Raw genomic sequence first — 16,862 nt, 5'->3', positions numbered from 1 at the left:
AAGGTCCTGAGTTCAAATCCCAGCAACCACATGGTGGCTTACAACCATCCGTAACCATCTGTAATGAGATTCGACACCCTCTTCTGGTGTGTCTGAAGACAGCTACAGTCTACTTACATATAAATAATAAATATATCTTTAAAAAAAAAGAAGAAGTTGATCACACACTTCCAACATACAGTGGCATAGAATTTCCATTTCCATTTCTAAGTGGAGGGAAGGGAGCATGGTGAGGAAATATGGGACCAAAGGACGCCATGCCGGAAAGCCAGCAGGGCCACCTCCATCTCTGCATCTCCATGTCTGATGTCAAAGTGCTGTTCAGATCTCTAACTCCTTTCAGCTTTGTTGGCTGCAGCTCACTTCTCTCTCCTGGGCTGCTTCCCTCCCTGTTAGTGGCTTTCCTATGGCTCCGGCATCTCCTGCATCCTGGGATCTCCAAGACAATCCAGGCTTCACCTTCACAGCTTCACACAGTGCCTTCTCTGGGCCTCCATGCAGGGATGCCCTGACACGTGCCTGGCCTTGGTGGCTTTCTTTAGCCCCAGAAGGAGATTCACAATCCCTTTCTTGTATCCTTGATACTAAAGCCAGAACCACGTGGCCAAAGCTGCCAAGTTCTGCTGCTTGCTAGAGCCAGTGGCTGGCTCCCTTATTATTTACATCTGCACAGCTCTCTGTTACTGATAATGGTTCCCTTCTGAGCTTAAGCTTCTCTGTAACTCCTTACCACATGTTGGAGGTTAGCTGGGCGGGGTCTTGCCTTGAGGTCACCGTTCTTACACTTCCTGGCATTCTGTTTCTCCTTAAACTGTACATTTGTATTTTGTTCTTGCTTGGTTTGCTCCTTTTCATTATAGATCTGCACAGGAGTTGCCACTAGTAACAGCACCCAGTTCTAGGCTCTCTTGACATCTCTGTCAGCACCAGATTAATCCAAAACTCTTCAGATTTTTTTCCCCCAGAGAAGACCAGAGAGCAGACGCATTCTTTGCCAAAATATCACAAGACCGAGTTAGAGGCCACTTACTAATATTCTTCTCTGAAACCCCTTGATTCTGGGCCCCCACATTCCCCATCACCCTCAGTACCTATCTTCCATACTTTGGTTAGGATGGCCCACCAAGCCCCACTTGAAGCATCTAACTGCTTTTCTCTCTAAAGTCCCAAAATCTTCCACAGTCCTCCAAACAAAAGCATGGTCAGGCCCATCACAGCAGCACCCCAGTCCCTGCCAGCACCTCCTAATCTTCCTTAAGTAGTAGTATTCCCCCCCTCCTCCATGACTAAGTCTCCGGACTCCATGAGCCCACAAGGGTCATTCTTATTCAGACCGCTGCAATTGCTCTTCCAGAAGGTTTGGGTTCAATTCCCAACACCCATATGGAGGCTCACTTAGTCTGTAACTCCAGGGGACCTGACACCCTCTTCTGGACTCTAGCACTACATGTACACGGTGCCTAGACATACATGCAGGCAAAACACATAACAGAAAAAAAAATCTTTAAAAAAAAAAGATAATCTTAAAAAGTGATTTAAACCCAAACAAAACAAGAGAATCACGTTTCTGTGGGCAGACACCCTCTGTCCCCTTCCCCCTGACAATTACTAACCTATTGTCCATGTGTGATTTGCCTGCCCTGGTTGTTTCCCTACCATAGAACCAAGTGACATGTGGCGTTTTATCTCTGTTTTCTTTCGCTCCCGTAGTGGGTTTTTTGTTTGTTTTGTTTTGTTTTTTCGAGACAGGTTTCTCTTTGTGTAGCCCTGACTGTCTTGGAACTCGTTCTGTACACCAGGCTGGCCTCAAATTCACAGAGACCCGCCTGCCTCTGCCTCGTGAGTGCTGGAGCCCCGGATTAAAGGCGTGCACCACCACTGCCCAGCTCGCATGGTGTTCTCACAACCCATGGATGCCATAGCATGTTTCGTCACTCCGCTCCTTTTCTCAGCTCCCTAATATTCCATCGGTTGTCTACGCAACAGGGGATGGGATGTGGGTTGTTTCTGCCCTTGCACTGTAGGGAACAGTGTTTCTGTGAATGCGTGTGCTTGTTTGGACACAGGTTCCTAATGGTCGTGGGTGTGAGCCTAGCAATAAAACTGTCAGATCATATGGCAACTCTCTGAGGTTTTGAGGCACAGCCAAGCCATTTCCCACAGCAGCCATGCCATGCTACATTCCCACCAGCAAACACGAGGAGTCCTATTTTTTCCTTGGTAACTTTGCCAAAGCATATTTTCTCTTACAGTTTTTTTTTTTTTTTTTTTTTTTTTTTTTTGGTTCTAGCCATAGTGGGTGAGAAGTGGTATCACACTGAGGTTTTAATTTGCATTTTCCTAAGACTCAATGTTGAGGAACGCCTTGCAGGCTTAGCTTTTGATGGGCCCTAGAGGCAAGAGAGCAGGAGGGAAACCGTGATGGACAAACAAGGGAACCCGTGAGCTGTGAGGAGAAGGAGGGCAGGGGCTGCCATGCCTGAGGCTGTCCATCCCCCTCCCCCATCCTACCCACAGGAGCTCGATGCCCTCCAGCAAGTGTGGGAGATCACCCGGGACTGGGAGGAGAGCTGGAACCAGTGGAAGATGGGCTGCTTCCAGACCCTGCAGACGGAAGCCATGGAGTCCATGGCTCATGGGCTGTTCCGCCGCCTCACGAGACTAGCCAAAGAGTATAAGGTGAGTGGGACAGGACAGGATGGAGGGTGGGGGCATGGCCCTGCCGCAGCTCAGGGAGTGGGTGTGCTGCGGCAGTTCGGGTCTTCTGATGTCTCCCATTCTCACTCAGGACCGAAACTGGGAAATCATTGAAACGACTCGCTCCAAAATAGAGCAGTTCAAGAGGACCATGCCCCTCATCTCAGACCTGCGGAATCCAGCCCTCAGAGAGAGGTGAGGCCCGCCCCGCCCAGCTGTACCCCCTCTAGTCTGTATATTCTCCTGGATCTTTCGATTTGCCCCAAGTAAAGTAATTTCTTTTATCCCCGCCCCCCTTTGCATGTGTGCAGCATGTGTGCAGCATGTGTGCAGCATGTCTATGCTTGCTTACCTGGGTATTCATACACATGTGCTGAAGTTAACATTGGACGTCCTTTTTGGTCACTTCTTATTTAAATGAGGCAGGATCTGAACCCAGAGCTTCCCGATTCCAGCTAATCCACTTACCCAGCCTACCCTGCCGTAAGGATCTTCTGTCCCTGCCTCCTAAGGGCTGGGACCAAAGACAGTTGCCAGACATGACCAGCTTGTCCTTGGATTCTGCGGATCGGAACCCAGGTCCTCAGTCTTGCACAGAGAGCACCTTTATCCAGTGTGCATCTTCCTCCGCCCCACTTTATTTCACTTCTGAGGACTGAACCCGGGGCTCGTGGATGCTAGCTCTATACCCCTAATCCACATAGCACCTGCTCAAATTGATTTAAAACTTTTATTTTATTTTTTTTAAAAGATTTATTTATTTTATGTATATGATTACACCACTGCTTTCTTCAGACACACCAGAAGAGGGCATCGGATCCCATTACAGGTGCTTGTGAGCCACCATGTGGTTGCTGGGAATTGAACTCAAGACCTCTGGAAGATCAGTCAGTGCTCTTAACCACTGAGCCATCATCTCTCCAGCCCAATTTAAAACTTTTAAATTATGTTCATTTATTACTTTGTGTGTGTGTGTGTGTGTGTGCATGTGTGTGCCATAGCTCCAGTGTGGAGGTCGGAGGATACCTTGTGGGAGTTGGTCCTCTCTCCTTTACGTGGGCGCTGTGGGGGTGGGGGCGGCAGGGGGTTGTGGTCAGGCCCAGGGCAACAAGTGCCTTTACCTACTGACCTGTCTCACTGGCTCAGATTTGGTTTTTAGTTGACAGAAAGGCATGCATCTGTAATGCACAGAGTGCTATTTTGAGGATGCGTGCCCTGTGGGAGAGCTACCCTGACGTAGATGGTCAGCACACAAATCACCTCACACACTTGCTCCTTTTTTTTTTTTTTTTTTAATAACGAATTTTACTCCTCCTTGCTTTTAAAATCTTTTTTTTTTTAAGATTTATTTATTTATTATATGTAAGTACACTGTAGCTGTCTTCAGACACTCCAGAAGAGGGAGTCAGATCTCGTTACGGATGGTTGTGAACCACCATGTGGTTGCTGGGATTTGAACTCTGGACCTTTGGAAGAACAGTCGGGTGCTCTTACCTGCTGAGCCATCTCACCAGCCCACACTTGCTCCTTTTAACTTTGTGGTGAGAATAGTTGAGATTTACTTTTGAAGGCTACATGTTCCTCTCTCTCTCTCTCTCTCTCTCTCTCTCTCTCTCTCTCTCTCTCGAGTGTGTGTGTGTGTGTGTGTGTGTGTGTGCGTGCGAGAGAGAGAGAAGGCTTCCTACTTTCTGATCTCCTAGTACTGGAGTTACAGGCACACTTGGTCATGACCAGCCTTTCATACGGATGCTGGGGTCTGAACTTCATGCATGCACAGAACTGCTTTTGCCTAGGGAGCGATCTTCCTAACACTTGAAGTTTATCCTTTGCTCCTTCTGTGTAGCTGGAACTCCTCAGCCTTTGCCCAGCTCTCCCAACTCTGTCCACCACAACCCCTGGAACTACTATGCCCCTCCCTGCTTTCATGGTCGCATTTCTTCCTCCCCCTCTCCTTTTTTTCTTTTTTAAGATTTTTTTTTTCATTTATATGAGTACACTGTCGTTGTCTTCAGACACACCAGAAGAGGGCATCGGATCTCATTACAGATGATTGTGAGCCACCATGTGGTTGCTGGGAATTGAACTCAGGTCCTCTGGACGAGCAGTGCTCTTAATTGCTGAGGCATCTCTCCTGTCCATTTTCCTCTTCTTTTTTGAGAGAAGATCTTATTACATAGCCTTGGCTGATATAGGACTGGCTTTGTTGTCTAAGCTAGCCTTGATCTACCTGCCTCTGCTGGGCTTAAAGGCCTAGCCCCCATATCTTACCTTTCTTCTTTTTTGAAGACTGAATGATTTCCCATCACCTCCCTCCTTTTCTTTTCCATGCAATAGTTAGACAATTAAGTCAATTCTATCTACACCTTGGCTGTTGTGCACAGTACCATGGTCAGCATGGGGCCCGTGTGTGCAGTCAACCACTGTCTTCTGGGTCCTGTATCCCTGCCTCTTTCCCGATGTCTCCCTCTGTCTCCTCCTGCTCCAGGTTATATATTATAGCTAAGCCTCTTTCTTTTTTCATACAAAAAGCTTTTTTTTTGTTATTGTTGTAGCCAAAATGGTTTTTGCCTTTGAGCCTAGTTTAAGAAAATTTTCCCTGTTTCAAAGTCACAAGCACATTTGTCCACTCTTCTTCCGATCGTGTGTATAAGTCTAGCCTGGCCCCTGAGTTTATAAGTTATTTAAGCCCTCTAAGCCTAAGTCTCCTCACCTACGGATGGGATAATAGCACTGTGCTGTATGGAGTGCTTGTGAGAATGACAGGGTTGCAGGTGGAGCACTCAGCCCAGCACGTGATCTGTCCCAGGCCTGCTCTGATGTACTGCTTGTATGCACACCTGCCTTAACTCCCTCTCCAGAGAATTAACTCCGGGAGACTGACACATCAATTTCTTTATTCCCTATGGTGCCTAAGATTACACCTTAGAGCCTATTTAGCAAGATCTGTTGAATCATGAATTAACAAATAACCAGAATTATAAATTTCCAATGTGAAGGAGCAAGAGGAGTGATTTTTTTTTTAAAGCAGTGCTGGGTGTGGAATGCCCCCTCACACATGCTAAGCAGGAGACTGAGTCACACTGACCACCCCAGGGCTTGATAATGACCCTGCTAGCAGGGCCTGCAGCTGGCCTGCAGGTGAGACTTCCTGTTCTGGGCCGCAGGCACTGGGACCAGGTCAAAGAGGAAGTCCAGCGGGAGTTTGATCAGGAGTCAGAGAGCTTCACCTTGGAGCAGATTGTGAAACTAGGGATGGATCAGCACGTGGAGAAGATTGCGGAGATCTCGGCCTCTGCGACCAAAGAGCTGGCCATAGAAGTGGTATGAGGACATCCCCACCTTCTCAACCTCCGAGTTCACAGACTTCCAGCCGTGCCGCATTTGAGGGCCCCTCCCCAGAGCCCCTTACCTTTGTGGACTAGATACCTGGTTATTCTGTCCCCTAATTTCTCTTCACAGGGATTACAAAATATTGCCAAGACCTGGGATTCGACTCAGCTAGACATAGTACCCTACAAGGACAAGGGCCATCACCGGCTCAGGTAGAGAGGGCTCCCTGAGGCCGGCCCGTGGGACCCGAGCTGAAGAGGGAGCGAGGCTGAGACATTGAAAACGGTTATGGTGGATGACCCCGAGCCTCTGTGTCCCAGGGGAACAGAGGAAGTGTTCCAGGCACTGGAAGATAATCAGGTGGCCCTGTCAACCATGAAGGCATCTCGATTCGTGAAGGCCTTTGAGAAGGATGTGGACCATTGGGAGCGCTGCCTCTCTCTCATTCTGGAAGTTATTGAGATGGTCCTCACTGTGCAGAGACAGTGGATGTACCTAGAGGTCAGAAGTGGTCTTCCCCGGGCTCTCCCTACCCCTGCTCCAGCTCTTTCTTAAGTCACTGTCATCAGACGCGCCAGAAGAGGGCATCAGATCTCATCACAGATGGTTGTGAGCCACCGTGTAGTTGCTGGGAATTGAACTCAGGACCTCTGGAAGAGCAGTCAGTGCTCTTAACCGCTGAGCCATCTCTCCAGCCCTTGTCATTGGTTTCTAACAGTCTGACTCTTCCACGCAGTTGACATCTCTGGTGTGGGAGCAGGGAGTGGAGGGTGGAGGGTGCGTGAGAAACAGCCTCTCACGCCGACTCGATGGTCTCTCAGAATATCTTCCTTGGAGAGGACATCCGGAAACAGCTGCCCAATGAGTCAGCCCTATTTGACCAGGTCAACAACAACTGGAAAGCCATCATGGACCGCATGAACAAAGACAATAACGCTCTCCGGAGCACCCACTACCCAGGTAAGAGCTCTGCAGGCCTTCGCTGGTTATACGCATTTGAGGATCATGGTCCCGTATGCATCATCACCAAAAGTGATGATGTCATCACTATCATGCTTAATACCCTTGTGACCGTGAATAGTAATAGCACCACTACTTAGTAACACTTGCTAGTATTAGTCATAAGTGTTATTACTGATTATTTTTATTTTTACCGATACTTAAGGGGAATATCACATAATGGTCTAAAGCATGGGCTGCGGAGTCAGCCCTGGGTTCCAAACCCAACACAGGCTTTATTGGTCGTGTGCATCGGGCAGCTTGATCCCTCCATACTCCAGTTTCCTCATCTGCCATGGGAGTTGTTTTAATGGCCACAAAGTAGTGGCGACTCTTCCAGCACAGGGTGGTGGTGGTGGTGGTGGGAGCTAGATTGTTCTCAGGGGCCCTGACTGAAAGCTGCTTGTCTTCTCTGGCTGAGACCCAGCGGCAGCGATCTCTGAAGTGGTTTAGGTACTCAGAGTGACTCACAGAGCCACGGAAACAACGATCCCACTGCTGACTACAAAGAAGAAGTGTGTCCTCTGAGGTTTCCGAATCCTTCTGGGATATCTAGGGGTCATCTGGGGTCCCCCAGAGGGTCCAACAGCCTGCAGACATTATACATGCTTAAAGGCGCTGGGGGGGGGTTCTGCTGGGGTCACACTCATGGTCACTGGTGTGTCTTCCAAAGGACAGAACCTGGGAAGACATGGGGAAACCCCTAATGGGTAGGGATGTAGACCCGGAGGAAACTAGGATTTCTGGGACTTGTAGATAGAATGCATCACACTCAAAATCTCAAATTGGCCTGTGTGGTAGATCTTTCTTTTCCTTTTTCCTTCTTTCTTTCTTTCTTTCTTTTTTTTTTTTTTTTTTTTTTTTTTTTTTTTTTAAATCTTAAAGTACACCAGAAGAGGGTGTCAGATCTCATTGCGGATGGTTGTGAGCCACCAAGTGGTTGCTGAGATTTGAAATCTGGACCTTCGGAAGAGCTCTTAACCGCTGAGCCATCTCTCCAGTCCTCCCTCTTTCTTTCTTTCTTTCTTTCTTTCTTTCTTTCTTTCTTTCTTTCTTTCTTTCTCTCTTTCTCTCTTTCTCTCTTTCTCTCTCTCTTTCTCTCCCTCTCTCTCTCCCTCCCTCCCTCCCTCCCTCTCTCTCTCTCCTCTCTCTCTTTCTCTCTCTTTCTTTCTTTCTTTCTTTCTTTCTTTCTTTCTTTCTTTCTTTCTTTCTGTGTCTGTCTTTCTGTCTTTCTTTCTGTGTCTGTCTTTCTGTCTTTCTCTCTAAGATAGTCAAAGGGATGTGTGTTTACTTCAAGAACAAAATCTTGAGTTTAGGCTTTGCATATTCTGTGAATTGTATGGGTGTGTGGGTTTGTGTAGTATTGTGTGTTTGGAGTACACACATATGGTGTGTGCATATGGATGCCAGGGAGTGTGGATGCCAGTGGCTGATCTTGGGTACCTTCAGCTATCATTTTTACCTTATTTATCTATTTTATTTTACCTTTTTATTCTTTTTTAAAAAGATTTATTTATAACATATACAGTGTCCTGCCTGCATGTATGCTATAGGCCAGAAGAGGGCACCAGATCTCATTACAGATGGTTGTGAGCCACCATGTGGTTGCTGGGAATTGAACTCAGGACCTCTGGAAGAACAGCCAGTGCTCGCTGTTTGTTTGTTTGTTTGTTTGTTTGTTTTTAGAGTTTAGAGACAGGGTTTCTCTGTATAGCCCTAAGTGTCCTGGAACTCACTTTGTAGACCAGGCTGGCCTCGAACTCAGAAATCCGCCTGCTTCTGCCTCCCGAGTGCTGGGATTAAAGGCGTGCACCACCATGCCCGGCTCAGCCAGTGCTCTTAACCACTGAGCCATCTCTCCAGCCCCTCTTTTTATTCTTTATATTGTAATTTAAGTACAACATTTCTCCCTTCCCTTTTCTCTCTCCCAGTCCTCCCACCTACCTTCAGGTTCATGACCACTGTTTTCACTGATTGTTATTGCATGTGTAGTCATGTGTACACATATGTTTTCCTAATCATAACCGGATCAGTCCATATGATATTACTTGCATGTATGTATTCAGGGATGACCACTTGGCCCTGGACAACCAATTGTTGCTTTCTTCCTGGTCTCCACTGCCAGCTTTTCTCAGTTTCCTGGATTCTTTGTATGCGACTGCAGCCTCAAGGGTTTCTCTCCATTCAAACTGGTGTGCTCACTGGTGTCCGGGAGTCATGCTGGTGAGACCTTATGGGTGTGGCTTCTGCTCTTACTAGGAGATACAACCTCACAGCAAACTCCATGGGTGCTCTGGCTTCTATCATCCTTCTGCCTCTTCTCTGGCAGTGTTCCCTGAGCCTCAGGGGAGAGAGTGTTTTGTAAATGTGTCCATTGGGCCTGGGCTCCGCATCTCTGCATTCTAACTGGCTGTGTTTTTCTGGACTGGTCTCCATCTGCTGCAAAGAGAAGTTTCCTTTGATGAGGGGTGACAGTGTAAGAACAAAGGTTTATAGACTGTTGTTAGTGATTGTGGTGGAATATATAGTAAGCTCGTGGTTGTAGATTCTCCTCCAATAACCACAACCTCACTGTCAATGAGTAGTACGTGTCTAGGTTTCCAGTATCAGACATGGTTTCCCTCTTGTTGAGTGGGTCTTCAGTCCAACTAGAGAGCTGCTGGTTACCTCCAAGGTGTGTGTGCCAGTGCTGCACCCTTAGGGTCCTGTGCTGTGCTGGTCACTGACGTGGTTCATCAACTCAGAGCTGGTAGGACTATTGCTAACCCCTCTCCTTGGGGAGCTTGTGTGATGCTTTCTGGTACCTTAAAGCTAGTCCTCAGGGGTCATTCAAGTCAATTCCATCTCAGGGGTCTCTGGGCCCTGTTTCTGAAGTCCATGATGTCCTTAGCAATAGAGACTCACCGGGCCTGGGGGTAACGGTTCTACCTCTGGTGGTTGACCAAGGGTAACAGCAATAGGGTGCACAGTTTGGGAGTCTCTTGAAGAACCCTGGCTTTATGTTGGATCCTACTGCCATTTCAGGGGCGGGGGCGGGTGTCAAAATTCAATGATGTTAATTAAAGTGTTAGTGAGCTAAAGACTATTAGAGCAGTGGCCTTCTGCCTCCTGGTCAAGTGCCCTCTGTGCTGTGTCACAATTGCTGTCATTGTGTGCCTGTGCCATGCCTTTAACAATTTGGCTTGTTGGATTGTGTAAGCTGTGGAGTCATTTTCAAGTTCCAGAAACTCTTGAGTTGAACAGTAAGGCTCCAAGTTCTTAGGTATAATGGGACTATTGTTCCAAAGACTGGTGAGAAGTGGAGCCAACCCATATGATGCATAATTAATAATGTACATGTAATCATGTATAATGACTAAAGGAAGAGTGAGGATAATTACTCAGAAGAGCTGGGGCTATTTCTCTGCCTTCAGAAGCCCGATGTCACTCTGTACCTCAGCCTTAGAGCTAGGAAAGGAGGTGGGAAAAATGTCACCCACTGCCCTTCTTCCCAGGACTCCTGGAGACACTGATAGAAATGAACGCAATCCTGGAGGACATTCAGAAGTCCCTGGACATGTACTTAGAGACCAAGCGCCACATATTCCCCCGCTTCTACTTCCTGTCCAATGATGACCTGCTGGAGATCCTGGGCCAGTCCCGTAACCCAGAGGCTGTGCAGCCACACCTCAAAAAGTGCTTTGACAACATCAAACTGCTGAAAATTCAAAAGGTCAGCAGAGGTGGCCATGACGGGAAGGCAGGCCGGGAAGGAATGGTGACATCATGGTGACGTCATGGTATTCAAGGCTCTGGAGGGGACCATACTCTGCCAGCAGGACAGTGACATTTGTTAATGACTGTAGAGTTTCATATACAGCTTTCCAGAAGTGGCAATGTTGAGAGGAGGGGAGAGAAGAAATGACCTTTAAAGGGCTCGAGTCAGCCGTTAAGAGCACTGACTGCTCTTCCAGAGGTCCTGAGTTCAAATCCCAGCAACCTCAGGGTAGCTCATAACCATCTATGATGAGATTTGACGACGCCCTCTTCTGGTGTATCTGAAGAGAGGGACAGTATACTCACATACATAAAATAAATAACTAAATTAAAAAGGGGGGGAGGTGTTAGCTGGGCGGTGGTGGTGCATGCCTTTAATCACAGCACTTGAGAGGCAGAGGCAGGTGGATTTCTGAGTTCAAGGCCAGCCTGGTCTACAGAGTGAGTTCCAGGACAGCCAGGACTACACAGAAAAACCCTGTCTCAGGGGTGGGGGTGGGATGGGATGGGTGTTAAATTCTTCTAGAAGGTTACAGAGAGTGAGGCTAGGCACGGGTAACTTGTCTTTTCTGCAGGTCGGGGGCTCCAGCAGCAAGTGGGAGGCAGTGGGAATGTTCTCAGGTGACGGTGAATACATTGACTTCTTCCACCCAGTACTTCTAGAAGGACCAGTGGAGGTGAGTGGTGGCCAAGGTCTTAGAATCAAACTGTCTTGACCAGCCTGGTCTACAGAGTCAGTTTTAGGACAGCCAGGGCTACACAGAGAAACCCTGACTCCAAAAACCAAACAAAAACAAAAACAAAGAAAAGAAAGGAAAAAGGAAAGGAAAAGAAAAGAAAAGAAAAGAAAAGAAAAGAAAAGAAAAGAAAGGACTTCCGGGGAGAATATTTTCAGGAGCAGCATGAGCTTAGCAGTTACCGTTTCCTCAGCCACTCGTGTTCTTGACGTCGTCGTCCTGTCACCACTCCCTAAACTTAAAGGTTCCAACCGATGCTCTAACACTCTGCCTCCTGCCCCCACAGCCTTTGGAGAGCCATGCCAGCTCTAGTCCAGATGCACTTTCCATCCTGGGTCCTCAGCCCTCTGCAGTCTCCTTCCCCGCCCCACCCCCTCGCCACACACTCCACCTCACCCCCCACCCCCGCCACATACACACACACTCCCCGTGCCTTCTCTCCGGGCAACCTCAGTCCTCAGCCTCGGACCCTTAGACGGAGGATTATTTTGTTTTCCCTAGTCGTGGCTTGGTGATGTGGAGCGGGGCATGAGGATGACACTTCGGGATTTGCTTCGAAACTGCCGAGTGGCCCTCAAGAAGTTCCTCAACAAGAGAGACAAATGGGTGAAAGACTGGGCTGGCCAGGTGAGCTGGAGCCACACAAATGGGGGGACAGTGGAGCTAACAGAGCAGCATGTGGAAAGACAGACTCCAGAGGCTCCCAAACAGAGGCTCCCTGCTCTTCCTCCTGGGTCTGGCTCTCATACCCCAAGTGCTGGAACTGCTGCTCCTGACCCAAGGCGCATGTGCCATCCTTCAGGCCCGCCCAGGCCCAGTAGGGCCGGGTGCTGGAAGAGGCTGGAACAGCTAAAGGTAAGGTCTGCCAATCAGCTTGTGTACCTGCCTCAGGTGGTGATCACTGCTAGTCAGATCCAGTGGACAGCTGATGTCACCAAGTGCCTGATGACAGCCAAAGAGCGATCAGACAAGAAAATCCTCAAGGTCATGAAGAAGAAGCAGGTGGGGAGCTGAGACAGGCCTGGCGTTGGAACGGGTGGATAGGGGATGACTAGAATCACAACTGGAGACAAGCTGGTATGAGTGGGCCAGAACACGGGTGCTCTGGGACCAAAGTGGGGGTGGGGCAGGGAGGAATGCATCATGCAAGCAGAGTTGGGCTCTCCTGTGTAGATGTGGATATGGGAATTCTTGGGATCTGGATGCGGTTGGAGGTGACCTCAGCCTGGGACGTGGTGCCATCCAGCCTTGGCTACATTGATGCTTCTGTTCTTGCCGATTGCCCCGTCCTACAGGTGTCAATACTAAATAAGTATTCAGAGGCCATCAGGGGGAACTTGACCAAGATCATGAGACTTAAGATTGTGGCTCTGGTGACGATAGAAATTCACGCCCGAGACGTGCTGGAAAAGCTCTACAAGAGCGGCCTCATGGATGTCAGTTCCTTTGACTGGCTCAGCCAGCTGCGCTTCTACTGGGAGAAGGTGGCCGCGGATCAACTCTCTCCTCTCTTAGGCCCAGACTGACCCATCGTACTTCTATGCATGGACGCGTGCTATCTTCTAACCCAGACCCTTGGACTTTCAGAGCTTCTTCCTTGAAGGTTTAGCTCTGTGCAATCCCAGTTCAGGAGTGGCCAGTGGTTACTCTAGGCAATACTTCTTCTAAGTGCCACTTGATGGCCACTCAGATCCCAAGCAGCTATTTCCATGGATTGGGGTGGGGGAAGACATGCTGTGTGGAACCCATTTTCTCTGTGGCCCCAAACCATACCCTTCTCTGTAGCTCTAAACCAAAACCCTTAATCCACCTGCAACCCTCCTGATGTCTCTGAGCCCTGCTGGTAGCCATTTCCACGGTCCCTGAAGCCCCTCCCCCGAAGCCCCGCTTCTGTCTCATTCTTTTCTGTTCTTCCAGGATGTGGATGACTGTATAATCCGCCAGACCAACACACAATTCCAATATGGTTATGAGTACTTGGGGAACTCTGGTCGGCTGGTCATTACTCCCCTGACAGACAGGTCTGCTGTGGGGGGTGAGCCGGTGTTCCGGGGTAGGAACTGCAGAGATGACAGAATCTTCCAATCATCTGACCTGAGTCATGTCTTAAATTCTCAGATGTTACATGACATTGACCACAGCACTGCACCTTCATCGTGGGGGCTCCCCCAAAGGCCCAGCAGGTACTGGAAAGACAGAAACTGTCAAAGACCTGGGCAAGGCGCTGGGTATATATGTCATCGTGGTCAACTGCTCCGAGGGCTTGGACTATAAGTCCATGGGAAGAATGTACTCAGGGCTGGCACAGGTCAGTACCCTGCCTCCCCATCCTAAAGTCATTACACATCTTCTAGTACGTGAAAATCAACTAAACCCCAAATCTAGTTTGTGCCTGTGTGCCTTGCAAAACAGCCTTGTCGCGGGCAGTTCTCTCTCTCTCTTTTAAAAGATTTATTTATTATATGTAAGTGAAGACACTGTAGTGTTGTCAGACACCCCAGAAGAGGGCATCAGATCTCTTATGGATGGTTGTGAGCCACCGTGTGGTTGCTTGATCTTGAACTCAGGACCTTCAGAGGAGCAGTCAGTGCTCTTGACCACTGAGCCATCTCTCCAGCCCATTGCAGGCAGTTCTTACAACCAGAAAGAAACACTGAAACCCCTTTAGCTCCCCGAGTCTCACATTGCATGTTCGCAAATTCTGACCATGTAAGGATTAAATAGAGCATGCGCAGAAACTGCCCAGCACACAGGAACTACTCAGTGCACACAAGTTCCAACCTCTAGCCAACCTGTTAGCTGTCTTGTCTGATGGAAAGCTCTGGCCAAAAGTCATGACGCTGTCGCTCGGGTCCCCCACGCACCCGCTATTTCGGATGCCACATTTGCTACTAAAGCATTTTCAGGAAGGGTGTGTTGGGCTATGGTCCAGTGGCCTGGGACACCTCTCTTGCTGTAGTGACTCTGCCTCTCTCTCCCGCTTCACAGAGTGGAGCCTGGGGCTGCTTTGACGAGTTTAACCGCATCAACATTGAGGTGTTGTCCGTGGTGGCCCAGCAGATCCTGTCCATCCTATCTGCCTTGACCGCCAACCTCACACGTTTCTATTTCGAGGGCTTTGAAATAAATCTGGTGTGGTCTTGTGGGATCTTCATCACCATGAATCCTGGTAGGTGGGTGGAGCGCGGTGACACGGGGCGAGGGGGCAGGAGAACCAGGCGTCTGGGATAAGTATTGTGTCCTTTTCCCTCTCTGCGCCGAAGCCTTTATCTAAGAAGTATTTGACTAAAGATGACTGTGTTCATCTGTGGTCTGTTAATGTGCCAAAATCCCCAAGGAGTATTTAGCTTAGAGGAGGAAAGGGGATCTTTGGTTCCATGACCTCTGCCATGGACAACTGTTGGCGAGGGCGAGGCAGGCTGTCAGGGAGAACAGGACTGCTCAGGATGACCAGGGAGAAAAGAGGCGGAGGGAGGGAGATAGGAAGGGAGGGAGGGGAAAGGAGGAGGGAGGGAGAGAGGGAGGGATAGGCATAGATGGGAGAAGGAAGGATAAAGAGAGAGACAGAAAGGAGGGAGACTTGTTGGTTCATGGGTTTACTCCAGTGATTCACTTCTTTCAAGTAGGCCACACCTTCTAAAGTTTCTGTGAGATGTCCTTTGATGAGGTCCAGACCCTCGTTATCAGCAGGCTCCGCCTCTGGACCTGCTGCTTGAGGAACAAAGCCTTTAAGGGACACTTCAGTCCAAATTACAGCCACAGCAGAAGAGAAGACAGGAGGAGAAGAGGAAGTAGACTTCCTGTCCTCCCCAAGGGCTCAAGAAACACCTACTTGTCGCTATGGAAGCCTAGTCTTTTAAGGCTGGGCTAAGTTTCCCAATGGGCTAGCTCCCTGCTCTGCCTTCTATCTCTTTTGGAATATGGGAGTCTCCCTAATGTATGGGGTTTTCAGTTTCCTAGCTGCCCATTAGGAACAGCTTTGGGGGGAGTGGCTAGGAGAGAACACCCTTAGGGGGGGAGCATCATAGCTCCAGCTGTGAGTTCTGCAGGGCTCACGTGGGCTCCACATAGAACTCAGCAGCTCTGTGGTTTCAGCTGAAAACAGGGCCATCGAAACAGAATGAGAGCACCTCTGAAGGAAGAAGACAGGATGAATAGGGAGCCAGGGCTGGGATGAGGAAGGACTCCATCTTGGAGCTGGGGCTGGGGAGAAAGTTAGGGGCAGGGTAAAAGTTGGGTAAGTGAGGACAGGGAAACGCGGTTCTAAACAGACGGCTTTGTCTCCAGGCTATGCCGGCCGCACAGAGCTTCCAGAGAACCTAAAGTCCATGTTCCGCCCAATTGCCATGGTGGTGCCTGATTCTACGCTTATTGCGGAAATCATTCTCTTTGGGGAGGGTTTTGGCAACTGCAAGGTATTCTGATAATCTGTTCCTTATTTTATTGTTTTTCCATGGAAAGAGGAGCCCCTGAAGGCCTCACAATCTGTTTCTCCTACTGGGAGCTTAGAGTTCTGTTAGTAGGATCTGAAGCCAGAGGAGTATAGATGGACAGGCGGGTGGTGGGGTGTCTGACTTCCGTGAAGCCACTAACCAATAATAGCACAGCCCACAAGATCTCCTACAATTGTTCAGAGCACTTCCTAGATGTTTCAAGTCCCTGACCTAGGGTCTAGTGTCTGCAAGTGTCCCTAAAGGGGAGTTGTGGGAGGTGAGCTGTTGTCTCCTCTGCACGGTTTCCAGATCCTGGCCAAGAAGGTGTACACACTGTACTCCCTGGCTGTGCAGCAGCTCTCCAGACAGGACCACTATGACTTCGGCCTGCGCGCCCTCACCTCCCTGCTGCGCTATGCTGGCAAGAAGCGTCGCCTACAGCCGGATCTGTCTGATGAAGAGGTAGGCCAAATTCATGGCCCTTGGATCTTTGCCTCGTTTGTCGCTGGTCTGATGATGTCTTCAGGAACATTTTCCAGCCTTGCTTTTCTTCTCCAGATAGGGATATTCCATGCACGCCTCCACCCCTGCCCTCCCCACCACCTCATGCTTTGCCCCCTGGCTCACATGATTGCCCCTGTTGTGTTGCTGAGGACTAACTCTGGCATATCCATCGTCCTTATGTCTCCCTTTAACCCCACAGGTTCTGCTGCTCTCCATGAGAGACATGAACATCGCCAAGCTGACGTCAGTGGATGTCCCATTGTTCAATGCTATTGTGCAGGACCTCTTCCCCAACATCGAGCTCCCGGTCATTGACTACGGCAAGGTGCTTGCTCCCCCATCTCCTTTTACTTATTTATTTTAAGATTTATTATTATTATTATTATTATTATTATTATTATTATTT

The 16,862-nt window shown here is 49.0% G+C and overlaps 1 protein-coding gene across 1 annotated transcript in view; it reads left to right on the top strand.

Annotated features, from left to right (window-relative positions):
- Dnah2 (dynein axonemal heavy chain 2) overlaps positions 1-16,862 on the top strand; it is a 130,752-nt gene that overhangs the window by 57,971 nt on the left and 55,919 nt on the right. The window contains exons 25-41 of the mRNA XM_021176049.2: positions 2,518-2,679; positions 2,789-2,892; positions 5,862-6,018; positions 6,157-6,239; positions 6,348-6,528; positions 6,849-6,987; positions 10,521-10,738; positions 11,358-11,459; positions 12,021-12,146; positions 12,411-12,521; positions 12,815-13,003; positions 13,437-13,540; positions 13,638-13,827; positions 14,508-14,688; positions 15,807-15,934; positions 16,262-16,414; positions 16,656-16,781. Coding sequence (XP_021031708.1) covers positions 2,518-2,679; positions 2,789-2,892; positions 5,862-6,018; positions 6,157-6,239; positions 6,348-6,528; positions 6,849-6,987; positions 10,521-10,738; positions 11,358-11,459; positions 12,021-12,146; positions 12,411-12,521; positions 12,815-13,003; positions 13,437-13,540; positions 13,638-13,827; positions 14,508-14,688; positions 15,807-15,934; positions 16,262-16,414; positions 16,656-16,781 — 2,454 coding nt within the window. The remainder of the gene's footprint in view (positions 1-2,517; positions 2,680-2,788; positions 2,893-5,861; positions 6,019-6,156; positions 6,240-6,347; positions 6,529-6,848; positions 6,988-10,520; positions 10,739-11,357; positions 11,460-12,020; positions 12,147-12,410; positions 12,522-12,814; positions 13,004-13,436; positions 13,541-13,637; positions 13,828-14,507; positions 14,689-15,806; positions 15,935-16,261; positions 16,415-16,655; positions 16,782-16,862) is intronic.

The sequence above is a fragment of the Mus caroli genome, chromosome 11, assembly GCF_900094665.2.
Source record: "Mus caroli chromosome 11, CAROLI_EIJ_v1.1, whole genome shotgun sequence".
Taxonomy (NCBI): domain Eukaryota; kingdom Metazoa; phylum Chordata; class Mammalia; order Rodentia; family Muridae; genus Mus; species Mus caroli.
This window is presented reverse-complemented; position numbering and strand designations above follow the sequence as displayed.